The sequence below is a fragment of the Oncorhynchus mykiss genome, chromosome 18 (assembly GCF_013265735.2).
Source record: "Oncorhynchus mykiss isolate Arlee chromosome 18, USDA_OmykA_1.1, whole genome shotgun sequence".
Classification (NCBI taxonomy): domain Eukaryota; kingdom Metazoa; phylum Chordata; class Actinopteri; order Salmoniformes; family Salmonidae; genus Oncorhynchus; species Oncorhynchus mykiss.
Genome location: NC_048582.1, coordinates 19,831,336 through 19,852,733, shown reverse-complemented (window position 1 = coordinate 19,852,733; position 21,398 = coordinate 19,831,336). Strand labels below are relative to the sequence as shown.

At 40.7% G+C, this 21,398-nt stretch overlaps 1 protein-coding gene and 1 pseudogene across 1 annotated transcript; both read right to left on the bottom strand.

Annotated features, from left to right (window-relative positions):
* Positions 1 to 4,889: 4,889 nt before the first annotated feature.
* tlr22 (toll-like receptor 22) lies at positions 4,890 to 8,398 on the bottom strand (the record flags this gene model as incomplete). Its single annotated transcript, NM_001124412.1, is given in 2 exon segments — positions 4,890 to 7,812; positions 8,199 to 8,398. A coding segment is annotated over 1 exon segment (2,895 nt), but the record flags the coding sequence as incomplete, so codon positions are not given.
* A 7,456-nt stretch (positions 8,399 to 15,854) lies between these two features.
* On the bottom strand, positions 15,855 to 19,811 carry LOC110495770 (annotated as a pseudogene).
* Positions 19,812 to 21,398: the final 1,587 nt, after the last annotated feature.

Genomic DNA, 21,398 nt, shown 5'->3' with positions numbered 1-21,398 from the left:
CTTGATTTCCATCTTCATCACCCGAGTTCTCTCATCATTCATTTGGTCAGTGACTTCAATGAGTTCTGCTGATTTGTCATCCAACTTAGTCATTGTGTTGATACAATTGATTGTCTTTGGTCTGCAGAATTTTGAGTAGAACCGTGTTACTCTGAGTAACGTTCAACAAAACTGCCTGCATGTTATCAAATTGCGCGCTCCTGTTTGTAGATAACTCAACAGATTTATCTAGTTTGGAGTGGACTGCATCGTATTTAGTTTTGGCTAAATCGAGTTGTTCCTGGAGACCACGATTTTGTTGAAGAGTTAGTGCTCGTTCATTGTCATAAGTATTTGCAATTACTTTTAATTGTTCCGATTTCAAACGCAGTTCCTCGACTAGCAGAATGTTTTCATTTCCTGCTTTTGTCAATAGTTGCTCAGTTCTCTCCACCTGTCCCCTGACGCAAGAGCACAAAAAAAGAGCTTTGAGGACACCTCACCCTGGGTGAACTTGATGGAAGATTTGGGTTTAGATGATGCATAGACACAGACACCAGAAGCACTACAACTAGCAACTAGCACTGAAGTGCAACTCGCACTTCAGTGCGAGGAAACGAGGATACGCCGCTTTAAAAATATAATTCAGAGCATGGGTTGACTTGGTCCTGAAGAAAGAGTATATAAGAAGCATGCTTTCAATGGAAAGGCATGATAGTGCTACTTGACTTATCACTGACAGACAGCTCGTGATACTTCAACTATCATCAACCTAAAAGGTAAATATCTGACTGTCATACTCTAGAACAATTGTATCTCTTGACTTCTGATTTCTGGATGAGACATACTGAGACTGCTACCCAGTACACTCCTTGTGCTGAATACATCCAGTTCCTAACAGGAGTGGATAAATAGCAACAGTGGTGTTACAAAGGGTCTTGATCTCAAACCGTTCTCTTCACTAATCAGTAAATCATAGTACAAACTTCTAGTAGGAGAAACAGATACTGAGTGATTGGATAAGCCTCTAGAACAATTGTGAGTGGAAGAACATACTCTTTGGGGACCAACCAGGTCAACCTACGCTAAGGTAATTAACCGCTTGTTGTAATACATATATAAGGCATTAATAGTAGTAAGTGTTTTGATGATGTTTGATGTTATAGATTAAGAACCAAAAATAAACTGTATTAACGTGTACAACTGTGTGAACTGCAAACATTGAATAAAAGGTAGAAACTAGACCCAAAACCCTAGGGGAGAGAACACCTCTGACACTCCCAATCTAGGGAAACAAGTCTAGGTTCTACACTAAAGACAATATAATGGTTTGGACAGAATACATTTTTTATTGTAATAGTAATACTCTATATTAATACTCAAGCAGTATTAGTCGACGGACATAGACTGTAAATCGTAACCAAGTTACAGCTTGCGTGAGTCCAGATATAAGAGCATACATACCAAGGGAAAGTGAAAGTAAAGATTGATATTATCTAGGATCCCGAAACAAGCCTAACGGCATCACACAAGGCTAATCTCCGAATAAAAGGGCAGGATACATAACCAGGTCAGTCTGGACCGGACCTGTGAGTCACCTGTTAGCAGGGTGACATAAGAACTTGAGTGAGACGACTTGTATCACTCTTGACGGGGGTACCTTAACGGTCCTATAGCAAAATCCCCTACCGCGACACCCCTCATGTTAGCCATGTCTGGCACGTGCTTCAGCTGTGCACTGTGGCATTGGAACGATGCCACATTTTTATGGCGATACATTAGTGCAAAAGTGAGGAGTACCGTCACAAAGCCTGTGTTTGATGGTTGATTTTGGAGAGCGTTCGCAATTTTGGCAGGTTTTTTTCGCTAATGACATAATTAGGGTTGGTATCGCTGCTGAGGTCAGAGATCAATCCTTTTATGGGTGGAGGTTCACTAATTAGCGGAGGAGTCACCACCTCCTTTGATAGCTTGCACATTATTAGAAAAATTTAGAGGAAATATTTTCCTATTTTGTTCAAAGTTTGGGTTTGGAATTCATTGGAAGCTGCAAAGACAAGTTTAATCTATTTATAGATGTTGATGAACTATCAGTACTGTACCAGTAATGTGGAAGTTGGACGTGAATGTATTTGCAAAAGCAAATTTAATTAATTAATCAATGCCAATGATTAATCCTACCTGGGTAGGCTATCTGGGTATTAAACTTTAATTACCCTGAGAAGTTGCTTCATCTAGGTTAATATGAGAAGTTTAAAAGTGTCTCATTTGATTGGAAGAACATTAAGGTATGTTCAACAATTTTATTTATTGAATTGAATGAGACGATAATCCGTACAATCTCCATTGATTGGATATCATAAGTGTAAACAGTAGATCAAATGTTGGGAACATTCAACACTGTGGTACACTTCTCCCTAAGGCCGAAGCCACATGGGATTCCAGCTGGGGCGGGACTTCTGTCAGTACTGGATTACTGAATGGTTTTGCAAAAACCAAATGTTCCTGATTGATCAATTTAATGATAAATCAGACCTGTATAGGCTAATTGGAAATTAAAATTGAATTAACCTGAGAAGTTGCTTCATCTAGGTTAGTTTGGAAAAAGTTTACAATGTTTTATTTAGAAAACTCATCAATTTGGACATTATTTCAAATATCTATTTCAGAATGTAAATTGCCAGATTTACACTTATTAGTTCAATTGGATAAGACGTTGATATCCATCTGGATATCATAAGTAATGACTTGAGTGTGACCTGAATAATTCTTCATGAAAGAATATACTAGGGCACATCAGCGGTCAATGATTTCACACACTGAAATCAAACTGAACTACCCAGGGCGGGACTTCCGTTCCGCAAGGCGGAGGAATTTCAATGTAGCACAAGAAAACAAAATGGCTATTTCCCTTGTTAGCTTTAGCATGCAAGCTAAATCCTCCCTTGTGCCTGAAAATGCAGCACACAGGATTCCCTTGGCAAGGGAAAGGTTTTACTTATAACGTATTGTGTTCAAACCCTTTTCTGCGTTTTTTGACAATGTTTTAACCGGAACACGCGGCAACAACTAAATGCGCCTTGGTCTACTCACGAGAGAGACAGAGATATATATCGCTGGTCAAGCTTACATCTCCTGAATTTCAATCGGCTGGTTCTTTGTCCTTGCTCGACAAATTAATAATGACAGAGCCTACCCGCGTCTGAAACGCACCAGGCAGAAATAGCCCTGCGTTTGGCCAAACACTCTTTTTCTCAGATTTCTATAATTAGCTTTATCAACCCTCAGAAATGTATTCGCTTACGTTATCCACTGACTACGTCAGAGAACAACACAGAGGCGGGGAATCCTCAGCACACACACACCCAATAATGCTTGTCTCTAATCACTCCAAAAATGTGTACGATAAACTTGGTATATTATGTAATCTGCTTTTCTATTTTATACAGGCTGAATCAAAATGAAAGCATCATTCTATTTTAGATTCCTATCAGGGGGCTCCAATAATGTCGTGCCTTTGGCTATGCCGGATTGAGTAACATGACATGCTATTCTATAAAATAATTTCTCCGTAATTACTATTACCTGATTGAGCTAATCATGTAAATGTAATTAACTAGAGAGTCGGGCACCACAAAATAATATTTATAGAGCTGTTATCTTCCGAATAAACTCTTAAAGACATAGTAATATTTTACATCAATAGCAGTCAATATTAATCGTTACCTTAATTCAGTCTCATCTGAAAGTTGTAAATTCTTGGTTATCTGCACGAACCCTGGCTAACAAGTTGAATCAGCAATACAAAATTGGGTTTAATTATTTATTTACTAAATACCTAACTAATCACACATAATTATACATACACATAATTAAATCATAACTTGATTACAAATTACATCATAAAGGAAAACGTCCCTAGCGGGCGGAACAGATATGACAGCTTGTTACACAAAGAAAAGGGCTGGGTTAGAGTGAAAGAGCGGGAAGAGTGAGGAACAAAGGGGCGAAGCTGTGCTATCGTAAATACAGTATCTTATGCATTCTAAATGACCGCCCATTTGGAAAAGGAAAATGCAATAAATATTTACTCTGAGTTTCGGTAGGTTGGTGGTAGATGGAAGGCCGTGTTGCCCAACCGAGTCCTTTGTCCTTTGAAGAATATCTCTGCTGGTAAATTGAATATGTTGTATAACGTCGTTGTGTGGTAGACGGGATAGTCTGTCTGTTCCTTCCTAACCCTCGTTTGCAGCGGCTGTTGCTAACTCAACGGCTAGGAGGTATCACTTCTGTAGTGAATAAGAGTTCAAAGTCCATACCAATCGCAACCAAAGCTCATGCTGATGTTGGCTTCGTTCTGTAGTTATTATCTGGACCATTCTGACATCGGACCGTCGTCCTCGGAACAGGAGGTTACATTGTCGTCAAGGATTTATATAGGAAGGGAGAGAAGGGCGTGTTTGAAAAGATTTATAGACCATGTCCCTTCACAGGGGCGGGCCACTGATTGAGCAGAGCCCTAACCTTATGAAAACCCAAATCTCACATTTTAGAAGCTAAAATCACATTTCATCCCATCACAAATAATTTAATATTCAAACATTTAAATTGAACAACAATTCCATGTGAATCCGATAACTCTGATGTGTAGACTTTCCACTGTAGAGTTTATGCCATCTTATCATTGATGAGGATGTCTCAGATGACAACCGAACTGACATCATATTCATTAAGTACCACTGCATATGTTCAGTTGGTCGGAATACCAGAATATAGTTAATTTCCCCCCACCTTCTGATGTTCGCAGAATCTCTATGTTAACCAAGGGTTTTGCAAATGTAACATCAGTAGGGTAGAGAGAGGAAAAAGGGGGGAAGAGGTATTTATGACTGTCATAAATCTATCTGCACCCCAGAGAGGATGGGATTTTCTTCAGCAGGGCCATCCTTGGTCTCTAAAGCCAGCCGTAGTTGCTGCCAGAAGACCGCGGTGTGCTCCCCAACTCTGGGCCAGCTCAGGTATGTGCGTTTCTTCACTAGCTTCCTCATCCGGTGGTAGGGTGACAGCTGGTGGGTAGGGATCTCCTCCAGGAACACCAGAATCAGGACGTCCTTCTGCTCATCAAAGAGCCGGAAGCTGGCCACCTGGATCTCCCGGGAGCACCACTCACTCTCCAGGTAGCGGTGGCTGATGACACAGATGGTCTTGCGGCTTCCGTAGATGCCGTCCATAATGTTGTCTATGATTGGTTTGCCTGGCTGGAAGTCCCGGTGGTGGAGACACAGCTTCCAACCCTGTTCTCCCTCCAGCTCTGGCAGAAGCTCCCTCAGGACCCAGGGCTCATCGTGGGCGTTGTAGGAAATGAAGGCATCGTACTGACAGCCATGAGGCTTGTGCTTATTCCTTTGCTTGGTGTCATAGAGGAAAGCCAGGAAGAGGTAATAGCCGTAAATTACCTCCCATTTCAGGAAGTGGTAGGCAAAGGATGCTATCAGGGTGAGGAGGACCAGACAAGTGGTAGAGATGTAGTAGTAAAGTCCTAAGTCCACTGTACAGAACTGAAGCTCAACATCCAACAACTTAGTGTCCTTTAGATCGACAGGATAGTTGCAGGTAAATTCTCCTGCACCAACAACTTGTGTTTGGTTGTTGCTCTCCATCCACTGGACAAACCAAGCATCGCTGCAGCCACAGGTGAAAGGATTATCTTGCATGTCCAGGTATGTCAAGGCAGGGAGAGATTGCAACACTGTCTCATTGACTGCTGTTATGTCATTCTTTCTCACCTGCAAGAAAGTGACTCTACTGAGGTTTGCTCCTTTTAGGAAATCTAAGGACTGAAGTCGGGCTTTGGGCAGATAAAGTCTGTTGAGACTTGGGGTTGGGTGAAACAGCTTTGGAGTGAGGGCTGTGAACTCATTCTTACTCATATCAAGGAACCACAACTGGGGTGTGTGAATGAATGTGTCTGGGTGCAGGTCCTTAATGTTAAGACTCCCTGCCTGGAATGACAATAAAGATGTCAGACCTTCAAGAAAGTTGATTGGTAGATGACACAGTCCCTTGTGACGCTGACTAAATATCAAAAGGTTCTCCAGAGATGTCAGATGAGAGAGGGGTGGAGGGTCTAATTTATCATCATTTACATATGTGATGTAATTACAGGATATATCAAGAGTTCTTAAGTGTGGAAGTCCCATGAGCACAGTATTTCTTATGTCTATTTGAGTGATCTTATTTGACTGGAGTCTAAGTTCTGTAAGATTCACCAATCCCTCAAAGGCTCCATCTTCAAGACTAGCAATCTGATTGTCAAATAAAAGCAGGGTCTTGAGTGATGCTAAGCCTTTAAAGTCTCCTTTAGAGATTGAGCTCAGCTTATTGTATGACATCGACAAAAATTCTAGTTTGTGCAAACCACTCATGAAGTCATCATTCAAGGTCAGGATTTTGTTTGATCCCAGTTTAAGGATCCTTAAGTCTTTCAAATCCTGGAATACACATCCTGGTAGGTTGGAGATTTGATTGTGGAAAAGAAAGAGTTGTGTGAGTCCTGTAAGATTGGAGAAATCTGAGCAGCCCAGTTTATGGATGATATTGAAGCTGAGATCCAGGAGCATTAGTGTGGATATATTTCTTGTGGCATCTGGTACGGAAGAAAGCCTGTTGTGGCCCAGTCTCAAGGTACTTAGTTGCTCCATTGATCTGAATGATACCTCTGACAGCTGAATAATATTATTATTTTCTAAGTCCACTTCGGTGACTTGTTTACATGACTGCAGAAATTCCTCAGACAAAGCACTTATGTTGTTATGATGCAGTCGGAGCAAGCTAAGTGTGGGTATATTGCAGGCAAAATCAATGAGAGCCTTGACCCTCTCTTCACTAATGTCATACAGTCTCAGATGGACTAATGAGGAGTTGACTGTCTGCAGCACCATACCCATCCTCTCCAAAGACATCTCAATCCCGCTCAGGTTGAGACTTTTGACGTTTCTCAGAAAAGACCTGTCCAGGACATCCCATTCCATGTGTCCAAGTTGGCCACAGTAGGCGATGTCTAACACCTCAAGGTAAGGAAGAACATCTGTCGTGATCCTGAAGACTCCCAATGGATTCCGGGATAAATCCAACAGCCTCAGCTCTATAGACATGTTTGATATTTCTTGTGATTGGAAAGAGGTGAACCTGTTGCTCCCAATGTACAACTCCTGTAAGTGTGGTAATTGTACGATGGGCTGAACTTCCTTCATATTATGAAGGTTGTTCTTGGTTAAATTCACTGTCTTCAAACTGGAGAGAGGCTGAAATGATGAGGAGCTGATGGTTGCAATGAGGTTGTTGTCCAGATGTAGCAGGGAGAGGTTGTCTAGGCCCTGAAACAAATGGTCTGACAGGGTTGTGAGTCTGTTATGAGCCAGATTCAACTCTCGAAGCGCCTTTAGGGGTAAAAGAGCGTCATTGTCCACTTGAGAGATCTGGTTTCTGGACATGTTTAGAATTTTGAGGTTTGACAGTCCTTTAAAATCCAACCTTCTGATTTTGGAAATATTATTCATGGCCACATCTAAAACACTTACTTTACAAGGAATATTTATAGGCATGACTTCAATATTCCTGTTATAACAGAGTACTTTCATGTTAAAGTTGTCACTGAGATTACCCCGGATTGTGCAGTTTTTCAGGAAGTACCCACATACTGGATCAGCAAGAACCCAGCAATACATCAGGAAACAAAGACAGAGTCTCAGCTGAGAGAATGTAGACCCACTTCGTTCTCCTGGCATGGTTATCTTGAGTGTCATTGTGAGGAGCTTGACATCTACTTCAGATCTAAAGAGAAAAACAAAGACAAATACAGTGACTAGCTGTTACATCATTTGGGGGATGGAAATGTAACATAATTAAACAATTTAATGAAGTTGCAATAACACTGGTAGCTGTTGGTATTGTGGTCCTCAAAATAACTGACAGATTATTATTTATAGGTCATCCAAATTATCAACATAACTCACAAAAAGTTTGCTTTACTTATAAAGACAAACTAGAGTAGAAAGGAAAAAAGGTAAAGACCACTATCAAATTAGAAATGAGTAGATAAGGGTAATAACATTGTCTGAATAAGAATAGAACACACATTTGTATGATATTTTTGAAGAGATAGACCAACAAAAGACAACTAAAAACAGCCAGACTACATAGTAATCATTTTTACTCACAATTGTCAGAGGAAGACAGTCACAGTGAGCACTAGTGCAGCATAGGACTGTAATCACCTGAGTCCCGGTTCTACCACCCTGCTCCAAAGAGCACTTCCCTGGCATTTTACTTCACTAAACTTTGTTCAAAATGTATCTTGGTATTTGTCTAGATTGATTTCTCACAAACAGCTACAACACAAGTGAAAACGAAACAGACTGGGTTGACCTGACACACAGTTGACTAAGGGGCTGAAAAGAAGAAGTGACAGAGAGAGAGTCGGGGGGGAAGTCAGGCTTGTTTGCTCTCTCTTGGACCGTATAAAATACTGATGCTGACCATATACGGGAACTTTCCGAGACCTGAGATATTTATTTCCTAGAACTAAGAACATTCTGATCCAAACATCAAACGGGTACTAACACTGACACTTTTTACATTCCAGAGAATGTAATGTTAATTTCTTTATCAGAAGTCGCATCCACTGTTTTCTAGAATTTGGCAGGACATCCAACCGGCCTCACAACCGTTGACCACATGTAACCACACCAGCCCAGGACCTCCCCATCCGGCTTCTTCACCTACGGGATTGTCTGAGACCAGCCACCCGGATAGCTGATGTGTTCCACAAACTGTCAGAAAGCATCTCATCTGCGTCCTCCTCACCAGGGTCTTAAACTGCGTCATAACCGTCTTTATTGGGCAAATGCTCACCTTCGATAGTCACTGGCATGCTGGAGTGTGCTCTTCACAGGCATTTTAGAGGAGTGGGACAACTTTATGCGAAGTGTGTCGCTCTGCATGAGGCAAATGGTGGTCACACCAGATACTGACTGGTTTTCTGATCCATGTCCTACTTTCTGTGACCAGCAGATACATAGCTTTTTTACCAGTCATGTGAAATCGATAGGTTAGGGACTAATTCATTTATTTAATTTGATTTATTTCCTTATATATTTTTTTTATTTGACCTTTATTTAACTAGGCAAGTCAGTTAAGAACAAATTCTTATTTTCAATGACGGCCTAGGAACAGTGGGTTAACTGCCTGTTCAGGGGCAGAACGACAGATTTGCACCATGTCAGCTCGGGGATTTGAACTTGCAACCTTCCGGTTACTAGTCCAACGCTCTAACCACTAGGCTACCCTGCCACCCCATATGAACTGTAACCCAGTCAAATCTTTGAAATTGTTGCATGTTGCATTTATATTGATGTTCAGTGTAACATAAGGTAAAAGTTATTGAGCAAACATCCCAGAAATGGAGAAAAAAAATAGTAGATCTACCTTGCTTGTATGTACTTTATGATGTAATAGAACTAACATGGATACTGTTTCCCTTTGTGCACTGACTTTCCCCTTGTTATTGTTCTATTTCTCATTCATACTTCATAGACTAAATTTCATCCACAGGTGAGAGGAAAGAAAATGGAATGAAAGGGAGAATGACGTCGCTCTCATATCAAGGTGTGTGTGTGTGTGTGTGAGTGCATGTGTGCGTGCGTGTGTGCATGTGTGTGTGTGTGTGTGTGTGGCAAGAGTGGGAGTAAAGGTGTCATTCTCAGAAAGAATGAAGGAATATTAATATGAAGAGGGATGGCCAGGGGGATGAGTGAGTTAACATAAGTGAGAAGAAGGTTATAGAGAAAACAAACTGAAATTGGACTTGTCTGATCCATCTCACAATTGGACCAAATAAAATACTGACGCTGAGTATATAAGGGCACTTATAAGAACTGAGACATTTGCTGGCTGAGCTAGCTAGATATTTCTACCCAGAGACCACCAAAGAAAATCCTGATTGGATATTTTTTTCTCTTCAGTATTAACCTTTCTCTTTCCAACACAAACTGAAGAGATTCATTCAGAAGGGCATACAAATTATTGTAAATATTACATAGAAATTTAAACAGAATTTTGTTTCAAATATATCAATACAATTGTAAATCCTTAGGCTTTTTCTGAAGGCATAGAAAGTCCTCGCGGTTCCCCACTGCTGAATGTCTCTCTCAATTCCTTGGTCAAGGAAGATGACTGAACCACAGTTCTCAGAGACACTTCTGTCTACTTTGTGTAATAACAGTTTGTGTCCAGTAGATGACAAAGTATACAAAGGAATGTGTTCGTAAAGAAATCTCAGAATGCAATTCTAATGCAGCATATAACTTTCAAGATGATAGGTGTTTAGGCTCCCAAATGAATAGCTAAACAAAACCAACTGATGAAATTGAAACCCAGTCCCATAGAGATGACAATTATAAGACTGTCCATAATGTGTAAGTGTTTGGTTAGAATTCAGTGCATTTTCATTGAAGATTATTGAGTCAGGGAGAGAGTCATTTCATTCAGATTCAGATCAGATTGTTTAATAGTCACATGAACAGGGTTGCAGGTGTGATTGCAGGGTAGAGTGAAAATCTTCGGCTTCGACCTCCAACATGCAGAGCTAGTAAAATAAAATAATGGAAAGGGTGATAAAAACAATAGAAATAGCACTATGTACATAATGACAACAATGGCATGCATGGTTAGATCATCTGTGAAGACAAGACCTTCATGGGAAAGTGTTCAGTGATTTACAAAGCAGGTATGAATGAAGTTTTCACAGACATCATAGCAGACATAGTCCTTATTTGTGAGCCGGAACTGATACCACATTGTGATACAACAGTAGATCTACCTTGCTTGTATGTTCTTTATGATGTAATATAACTAATATAGATACTGTTTCCCTTTGTGCACTGACTTTCCCCTTGTTATTGTTCTATTTCTCATTCATACTTCATAGACTATATTTCATCCACAGGTGAGAGGAAATAAAATGCAATGAAAGGGAGAATGACGTCTCTCTCATATCAAGGTGTGTGTGTGTGTGTGTGTGTGTGTGTGTGTGTGTGTGTGTGTGTGTGTGTGTGTGTGTGTGTGTGTGTGTGTGTGTGTGTGTGTGTGTGTGTGTGTAAGGTTAAAGTTAGAATTAGTGTTAGTGTTAGAATTAGGTTTACGGTTATGGTTAGGAGCTAGGTTTAGTTTTAGGGTTAGTAGCTTGGGTTAGGTTCAGGGTTATGGTTAAGGTTAAGTTTTCGTTTTGGGGTTAAGGTTAGAGTTAGGGTACTCCATCTGTAAATAGCTCACCCAATCTACTTACCTCATCCCCATATTGTTTTTATTTATTTTTCTGCTCTTTATCACACCAGTATCACTACTTTCCCATCATCATCTGCTCATCTATCACTCCAGTGTTAATCTTCTAAATTGTAATTACTTCGCTACTATGGCCTATTTATTGCCTTACCTCCTCACGCCATTTGCACACACTGTATATAGACTTTCTTTTTTTCTATTGTGTTAGTGACTGTACGCTTGTTTATTCCATGTGTAACTCTGTGCTGTTGTTTGTGTCGCACTGCTTTGCTTTATCTTGGCCAGGTCACAGTTGTAAATGAGAACTTATTCTCAACTAACTAGCTTACCTGGTTAAATAAAGGTCAAATAAAAAAATAAAAAGGGTAAGGGTTAGATTTAGGGTTAGGGGTTAGGGAAACTAGGATTTTGAATGAGACTGAATTGTGTGTCCCACATGGTTAGTTCTACAATACTGTGTGTGTGTGTGTGTGTGTAGAAGAAGCGAAACAGGGAGTGGGAGTAAAGGTATCATTCTCAGAAAAAAACACGAATAGAAACACAAAAAAGGGTGTCCTGGGGGATGTTTTAACGAAAGTGAATGAGGAAGTGAGACAGACCAAAATTGGACTTTGTTTGACCTTTATGGTGAAACTAAACTGATATGGATACTTTGTGTGACTTTCCCCTTGTATTTATCGTTCTTTCTCATTCATACTTCATGGATTTTATTTCATCCACAGGTGAGAGGAAAGAATATTGAATAAGTGGAGAGAGAAGGACATAAGCACTACAGGAGGCTGGTGAGAGGAGGACGACTCATAATAATGGCTAGAATGGAGTGAATAGAATTGTATCAAACACATGGAAACAACGTGTTTATGTGTTTGATACACTCTTAGTAAAAAGGTACTATCTAGAACCTAAAAGGGTTCTTCAGCTGTCCCCATAGTAGGAGCCTTTGAAGAACTCCGGGTAAAACCATTTTGGTTCCAGGTAGAGCCCTTTCCACAGAGGGTTCTACATGGAACCAAAAGGGTTCTACCTGAAACCAAAAAGGGTTCTACCTGAAGAACCTGAAGCTGCTGAAGAACCCTTTTGAAACAATTTATCTAAGAGTGTACCATTCCATTTATTCTGTTCCAGCCATTACATTGAGCCCATCCTCCTCAATCAAGTTGTTACAAGCCTCCTGTGATAAGGACCTGTCTGCCACCTCTAGGGCAGTAGCCAGAGAGGCCCCACTGCCCATCTCCGGCATCAAGGAAGGCATGATGACATCAAAGTGTATGTGGGCTCTGAGTACTACCACTAGGAGACACCCAGGCTACTGGCTTTCAGCAGGATCCGCCCAGAGCCTAACAAAATCCCCCCAGACATGATGGGCTGTGTGGAATAGTCAGTGTGTGTGCGATCACTGTTCGATGAATAGCAACTGTGAACATCTGTACAACATGGTGTCTTATTAGAAAATTATCCAAAACTGCTGTCAATACATATAATCACGTGTTAACTCAAACAACACAATACACAAGTCACTCGAACAATGTTCTTTGAACGCTTCAATTGATACTTTATTATCACATTTTATGCTGAACATTTTGTATGACAGATATCAAAATGTACAAATAAACTGTAAAGGTGTAATTATATTGCATTAATTGAGAAACAAAATCAATAATATCTATGACAAGGAAAAAATAAGCTAATATGATCATGAATTGGCTTATTCAATTTACAAATATAAGCATTTCCTACCCTCTAAAAATGTTTTTTGATAAAATATTGAATTTGCCCTTGACTACTAAAGCCCATAGAAACGCATTGAATAACATACTCATAAATGTAAAAATAAAATAAAAAGACTTTCCAAAAATAAATCATACGGAATAAGGTTTTTGATGTGTCTGTCCCAGTGCTTAATTTAGCCTTTAGTTAATTCTCCGGCCCCCAGAAAGAAAAGTAACGTGAAAAAGTAAATTTTTAAGGTGGGACTAATATTCTAAGAGTTGATTTTGGTTAGTTCGGCCCGGGTTATTGGTTTGCGTAACATTGTAAGCAATGTTTGAGACCAACGCGTGGCCTTGGCTGTGTGAGAAGCTGTCAGTATGTCTCACATAACTAGAATAAGTTTCACTTTCTATGACCTCTCTCCCTCTCTCTACTCTGATAGACATGAGCCTGCAACTCACATCTCTCATTTATTTCCTCATAGAATCATAGCCATGCGAAGGATTCTGAATGAACTGCAGCACCCTTGATACATTTAAATACATTTGCCAAAGTTATATTAATACTGCTGTCTGTTCAGAAATTGATTAAATCATTCAGAATAGCCCACTACACCATAACAATAATTTATAATTTAGTGACAGAGGATCAGTAGCTGTGGATTGTAACCTAATAAACAAGGAATAGCCTACATCCGGGAACGAGTGGCAAATCTCTCAGTGAAAAAACACCATGCAGAAAAAACAGGCCTTTCGCAATATTTGAATATTTTAAGTTCAAATCAAGCGAAAACACAGGTTGTAAGGCAAATGACTCCTGCTGAAAAGAGAAGACTCTGCTGTAGGCTACCAAAATATTTGATCAACTTCGAAGTATTATTTCCACAAAAGAGAGAGCGAGAGGGAGAGGCTTTTGGCACGAGCATCGGCCATCACCAGCGAGTTAGCTGAGTGAGTCAGTCAAACTGGAAGCATTTTTAGGACTATAATTTGCCCCGCATATTGTAGCCTACAATATGTGTCTTCACACAACTAGGCCTAGACTATTGATGGATTCAAGACAAGGTCGTTTTTAATTGATCTCAGATTTCTCAGTTTGTCAGTGTCAAAGTAGCCTGTCATTTCGATCATTTTTGCGGTACTAAAAAAGATTCTGGCAAAGTCTCCATTCAGGTAAAATTACATAAAATTGCTGAAATTAATTTATAAAAGACTAACATTTTCCCGGACCCCAGGCTACTAAAAATGTTCTCCATGTGTGCAACTTCAATAAGTGCCTTAATTCTACTGCTCTATGCCACTACGCAAATGTGATGATATGCATGCAAAGATATATTATGAGGGTAATTAATTTTTTTCATTCGTTCCGGTACCTTAGAACTCCCCAGGTCACCTGACTCTCGAGCTCACTTTTTATTGTTCCGGTACTTCCCGATTTACAAATTAAGCACTGGTCTCTCCGATATCTAGGAGATACAAGAAAGCTGACTTTTAAAAATATATATTTTTAAATTTAACCCCTTATTTTTGTTAGAAGAAAACTACCTTCATACTTCAATTAGTTTGTATGGGTTACCTTCAGCTGAGACCTGTGACAAAACGGAGAACATCACCTTGTTCGTAAGAGTCTCCCCTTTCCATAGAGTGGAATCAGTGCTGGTTTACCTTCAGATCAGGCCTGTGTCTTTCCATAGAGGGGTCATAATAGTTTGTAGGCCAAACCGTTTCGGATGTTTCATGGTCTGACAAACATCGCTGTAGCTCAGCCACCTTCCACTGCAGATGCGGAAAGCCAACATAAACGGTTGCAAACCTAGTCTCAGAGCATTTCGTATTATTCTGTACGTACAGTGCATTCGGAAAGAATTCAGACACCTTGACTTTTTCCACGTTTTGTTACGTTACAGCCTAATTTTAAAATGGATTAAATAGCCCCCCCCCCCCCCCCCCCCCCCCCCCCCATCAATCTACACACAATGCCCCATAATGACAAAGCAAAAACAGATTTTTGGGAGTTTCTCCCATTCTTCTCTGCAGATCCTCTCATGCTCTGTCAGGTTGGATGGGGAGTGTCGCTGCACAGCTATTTTCAGGTCTCTCCAGAGATATTCGATCGGGTTCAAGTCCGGGCTCTGGCTGGGCCACACAAGGACATTCAGAGACTTGTCCCGAAGTCACTCCTGCATTGTCTTGGCTGTGTAATTAGGGTTGTTGTCCTGTTGGAAGGTGAACCTTCGCCACAGTCTAAGGTCCTGAGAGCTCTGAAGCAGGTTTTCATCAAGGATCTCTCTGTATTTTGATCCGTTCATCTTTGCCTCCATCCTGACTAGTTTCCCAGTCCCTTCTTCTGAAAAACATCCTCACAGCATGATGCTGCCACCACCATGCTTCACCGTAGGGATGGTGCCAGTTTTCCTCCAGACGTGACGCTTGGCATTCAGGCCAAAGAGTCAATCTTGGTTTCATCAGACCAGATAATCTTGTTTCTCATGGTCTGAGAGTCATTTATGTGCCCGCTGAGGAGATGGTTGTCCTTCTGGAAGGTTCTCCCATCTCCACACAGGAATTCTAGAGCTCTGTCAGAGTGACCAACGGGTTCTTTGTCACCTCCCTGAGAAAGTCACTTTTCCACTGATTGCTCAGTTCGACTGGGCGGCCAGCTCTAGGTAGTTTTGGTGGTTCCAAACTTCTTCCATTTAAGAATGACACTGTGTTCTTGGGGACGTTCAATGCTGCAGAAATGTTTTGGTACCCTTCCCCAGATCTGTGCCTCAAAACAATCATGTCTCGGAACTCTAGGGACAATTCCTTCGACCTCATGGCTTGGTTTTTGCGCTGACATGCACTGTCAACTGTCGGACCTTATGTAGACAGGTGTGTGCTTTTTTAATCATGTCCAATCAATTCAGTTTACCACATATAGACTCCAGTTAAGTTGTAGAAACATCTCAAGAATCAATTGAAACAGGATGCACCTGAGCTCAATTTCGAGTCTCATAGCAAAGGGTCTGAATACTTATGTAAAAGGTATTTCTGTTGAAACATTTTATTAAACTAGCTACAATGTAAAAAAAAACACATTTTGCTTTGTCATCATGGAGTATAGTGTGTAGATGTATGATGATTTTTTAGTAATTTAATACATTTTAGAATAAGGCTGTAACGTAACGAAATGTGGGAAAAGTCAAGTGGTCTGATTACTTTCTAAATGCACTGAAAATCCGAAACAGTCCATTTAGTATGGTATGTTAGTTTTGGCATAGTTGCATATGACAGATGGGTGGGCATATGGTTGCGAGATCGAATCTCATCACGGACAACTTTAGCATTTTGGCTAGTGAGGAACTGTTCAACTACTTACTAACTTTTTGCTGCTTTGTAACTACTTAGCTTATTAGCTAAGTTTTGCATTAATACCATAAAAAATACCATAAAAAACATAACATATCAAACTACATTTGGCCTTGAAGATAAATGTACAGAATAATATAAATTGCTCTGAGACCCATGCAAAGAAACTGATATCTCTAGCTTAAACTAACTTTGATGGGGATTTTTTTCATATGTTACTTAGATTGACCCATGGGCACATCAATACTCTTAGGAACTTCTTAAAGATGCACTCCATGATGATAAGCACAATAAAATCATAACATACTGTATAGTATGAAATTAATTCATGACATATAATACTAATAGGCAAAAAACACTTTAGGTGACGTGATACACAGAAAACTGGGACCACTTCTGGCTCGTGAGCACCACTTTCAAAACTACTGGCTGAAATTAGACAAAAGTGTGAGAGTGCATCTTCAATATTCTCATGTAAATATACAGAAAAGGTTCAGAGTGAGGTGTCACTATCAACGTGTCACTATCACAGAGCCTGCACACCAGAGAGGATGGGATTTTCCTCAGCAGGGCCGTCCTTGGTCTCTAAAGCCAGCCGTAGTTGCTGCCAGAAGAGCACAATGTGCTCCCCATTCCTGGGCCAGCTCAAGTACGTGCGTCTCTTCACTAGCTTCCTCATCCGGTGGTAGGGTGACAGCTGGTGGGTAGGGATCTCCTCTAGGAACACCAGAATCAGGACGTCCTTCTGCTCATCAAAGAGCCGGAAGCTGGCCACCTGGATCTCCCGGGAGCACCACTCACTCTCCAGGTAGCGGTGGCTGATGACACAGATGGTCTTGCGGCTTCCGTAGATGCCGTCCATAATGTTGTCTATGATGGGTTTGCCTGGCTGGAAGTCCCGGTGGTGGAGACACAGCTTCCAGCCCTGCTGTCCCTCCAGCTCTGGCAGAAGCTCCCTCAGGACCCAGGGCTCATCGTGGGCATTGTAGGAAATGAAGGCATCGTACTGACAGCCATGAGGCGTGTGCTTTTTCCTTTGCTTAGTGTCATAGAGGAAAGCCAGGAAGAGGTAATAGCCGTAAATGACCTGCCATTTCAGGAAGTGGTAGGCAAAGGATGCTACCAGGGTGAGGAGGACCAGACAAGTGGTAGAGATGTAGCAGTAAAGTCCTAAGTCCACTCTACAGAACTGAAGCTCAACATCCAACAGCTTGGTGTCCTTTAGATCGGCAGGATAGTTGCAGGTAAATTCTCCTGCACCAACAACTTGTGTTTGGTTGTTGCTCTCCATCCACTGGACAAACCAAGCATCACTGCAGCCACAGGTGAAAGCATTATCTTGCATGTCCAGGTATGTCAAGGCAGGGAGAGACTGCAACACTGTCTCATTGACTACTGTTATGTCATTCTTGCTCACCTGCAAGAAAGTGACTCTACTGAGGTTTGCTCCTATGAGGAAATCTAAGGACTGAAGTCGGGCTTTGGACAGGTACAGGCTGTTGAGCCTTGGGGTTGGGTGAAACAGCTTTGGAGTGAGGGCTGTGAACTCATTCTTACTGACATCAAGGAACCACAACCGGGGTGTGTGAATAAATGTATTTGGGTGCAGGTCCTTAATATTGAGACTCCCTGCCTGGAATGACAATAAAGATTTCAGTCCTTCAAGAAAGTTGATAGGTAGATGAGACAGTCCCTTGTGACGCTGACTAAATATCCTGAGGTTCTCCAGAGATATCAGATGAGAGAAGGGTGGAGGGTCTAATTTATCATCATTTACATATGTGATGTAATTACAGGATATATCAAGAGTTCTTAAGAGTGGAAGTCCCGTGAGCACAGTATTTCTTATGTCTGTTTGAGTGATCTTATTTGAGTCCAGTTGAAGTTCTGTAAGGTTGACCAATCCCTCAAAGGCTCCATCTTCCATACTGGCAATCTGATTGTCAAATAAAAACAAATTCTTGAGTGATACTAAGCTTTTAAACTCTCCTTTTCTTATAGAGCTCAGTTTATTGCCTGCCATCAACAAAGTCTCAAGTTTGTGCAAACCATTCATGAAGGCTTCATTCAAGGTCAGGATTTTGTTTGATCCCAGTTTAAGGATCCTTAATTCTTTCAAATCCTGGAAAACACATCCTGGAAGGTTGGAGATTTGATTGTGGAAAATAATGAGTTGTGTGAGTCCTGTAAGATTGGAGAAATCTGAGCAGCCCAGTTTATTGATGATATTGAAGCTGAGATCCAAGACCTTCAGTGTAGGTACATCTCTTGTGGCCTTTGGCACGGAAGAAAGCCTGTTGTGGCCCATTTTCAAAGTCCTTATCTGCTCTAACGGTCTGAATGAAAAGTCAGACAGCTGAAAAAGATTAGTATTTGATATGTCCACTTCTATCATGTGCTTACATGACTGCACAAATTCCTCAGAGAGATTACCTATGTTGTTATATTCTAGTCTTAGCACATTGAGTGTAGGTATATGGCAGGCAATATCAGTGAGAGCCTTGACCTTTAGCCTTGAGCCGTTTACAAGGTCTTGCAATCTCAGATGGACTAATGAGGAGTTGACAGTCTGCAGTACCATACCCATCCTCTCGAAAGACATCTCAATGCCACTCAAGTTGAGACGTTTGACGTTGCTCAGAAAAGACCTGTTCAGCACATCCCATTCCATGCGTCCAAGTTGGCCACAGTAGGCGATGTCTAACACCTCAAGGTAAGGAAAAACATCTGCCGTGACTCTGAAGATTTCCAATGGATTCCAGGATAAATCCAACACTCTCAGCTTTAAAGAAGTGTTTGATATTTCCTGTGACTGGAAAGATGTGAATATGTTGCTCCCAATGTACAACTCCTGTAAGTGTGGTAATTGTACAATGGCCTGAACTTCCTTCATATTATAAAGGTTGTTCTTGGTTAAATTCACTGTCTTCAAACTGGAGAGAGGCTGAAATGATGAGGAGCTGATGGTTGCAATGAGGTTGTTGTCCAGATGTAGCAGGGAGAGGTTGGCCAGGCCCTGAAACAAATGGTCTGACAGGGTTGTGAGTCTGTTATGAGACAGACCCAGCTCCTGAAGAGCATCTAGGTGTCCAAGAGCCTCATCATCCACTTGAGAGATCTGGTTTTTGGACATGTTTAGAATTTTGAGGTTTGATAGGTCTGTAAAATCCAACTTTTCGATCTTGGAAATCTTATTCATGGCCAAGTCTAAATTGCTTACTTTCCGCGGAATATCTAAAGGTATGACTTCAAGATTCCTGTTATAACAGAGTACTTTCATGTTAGAGGGGTCACTGAGATTACCCCGGATTGTGCAGTTTTTCAGGAAGTACCCACATACTGGATCAGCAAGAACCCAGCAATACATCAGGAAACAAAGATCGAGTCTCAGCTGAGAGAATGTAGACCCACTTTGTTTTCCTGGCATGGTCACCTTGATCACGTGGAATAGACTTTGAATTGACGTCTGTGCCCAATGGCTTGCCGTCTTCTTCAGTTCTACAGTAAATAACAAATAATAATATAGTGACTAACTGTTACATTTGGGGTCCTGATATATAGCATAATTAGACAATCGAATGAAATTGCAATAACATTGATGCTGTTGGTATTGTGGTCCTCAAAATTTCTGACCGATTATTAATGATAGGTAATCCACATTTTCAATATAGCTCACAAAAAGTTTGCTTCACTGATAAAGACAAACTACAGAACCAGTCAAAAGTTTGGACACACCTACTCATTCAAGTGTTTTTCTTTATTTTTTTTACTATTTTCTGCATTGTAGAATAATAGTGAATACATCAAAACTATGAAATAACACACATGGAATCATGTAGTAACCAAAAACGCGTTTAACAAATCAAAATATATTTTATATTTGAGATTCTTCAAAGTAGCCAACTTTTGCCTTAATGACATCTTTGCACACTCTTTGCATTCTCTCAACCAGATTCACCTGAAATGCTTGTTCAACAGTCTTGAAGGAGTTCCCACATATGCTGAGCACTTGTTGGCTGCTTTTCCTGCAGTCATCTCATCCTGCGGTCCAACTCATCCCAAACCATCTCAATTGGATTGAGATTGGGTGATTGTGGAGGCCAGGTCATCTGATCAGACCACAGGACAAATTTTAATGTCTATTGCTCGTGTTTCTTGGCCCAAGCAAGTCTCCTCTTGTTATTGGTGTCCTTTAGTAGTGGTTTCTTTGCAGCAATTCGACCATGAAGGCCTGATTCACGCTGTCTCCTCTGAACACATGATGTTGAGATGTGTCTGTTACTTGAACTCTGTGAAGCATTTATTTGGACTGCAATCTGAGGTGCAGTTAATTGCCTATTTTTGAGGCTGGTAACTCTAATGAACTTATCCTCTGCAGCAGAGGTAACTCTGGGTTTTCCTTTGGCAGTCCTCATGAGAGCCAGTTTCGTCATAGCGCTTGATGGTTTTTGTGACTGCACTTGAAGAAACTTTCAAAGTACTTGACATTTTCCGGATTGATGGATGTGGATGATGAACTGTTGTTTCTCTTTGCTTATTTGAGCTGTTTTTGACATAATATGGACTTGGTCTTTTACCAAATCTTCTGTATTCCACCCCTATCTTGTCACAACACGACTGAATAGCTCAAACACATTAAGATGGAAAGAAATTCCACAAATTAACTTTTAACAAGGCACACCTGTTAATTGAAATGTATTCCAGGTGACTACCTCATGAAGCTGGTTGAGAGAATGCCAAGTGTGCAATGCTGTCATCAAGGCAAAGGGTGGCTACTTTGAAGAATCTCAAATCTCAAATATATTTTGATTTGCTTAACACTTTTTTGGTTACCACATGATTCCATATGTGTTATTTCATAGTTTTGATGTCTTCACTATTATTCTACAATGTAGAAAATAGTACAAATAGAGAAAAACCCTTGAATGAGTAGGTGTGTCCAAGATTTTTACTCGTACTGTTCATCAGAGAGGATAAAAGGAGACCACTATCAAATTAGAAATGAGTAGAAAAGGGTAA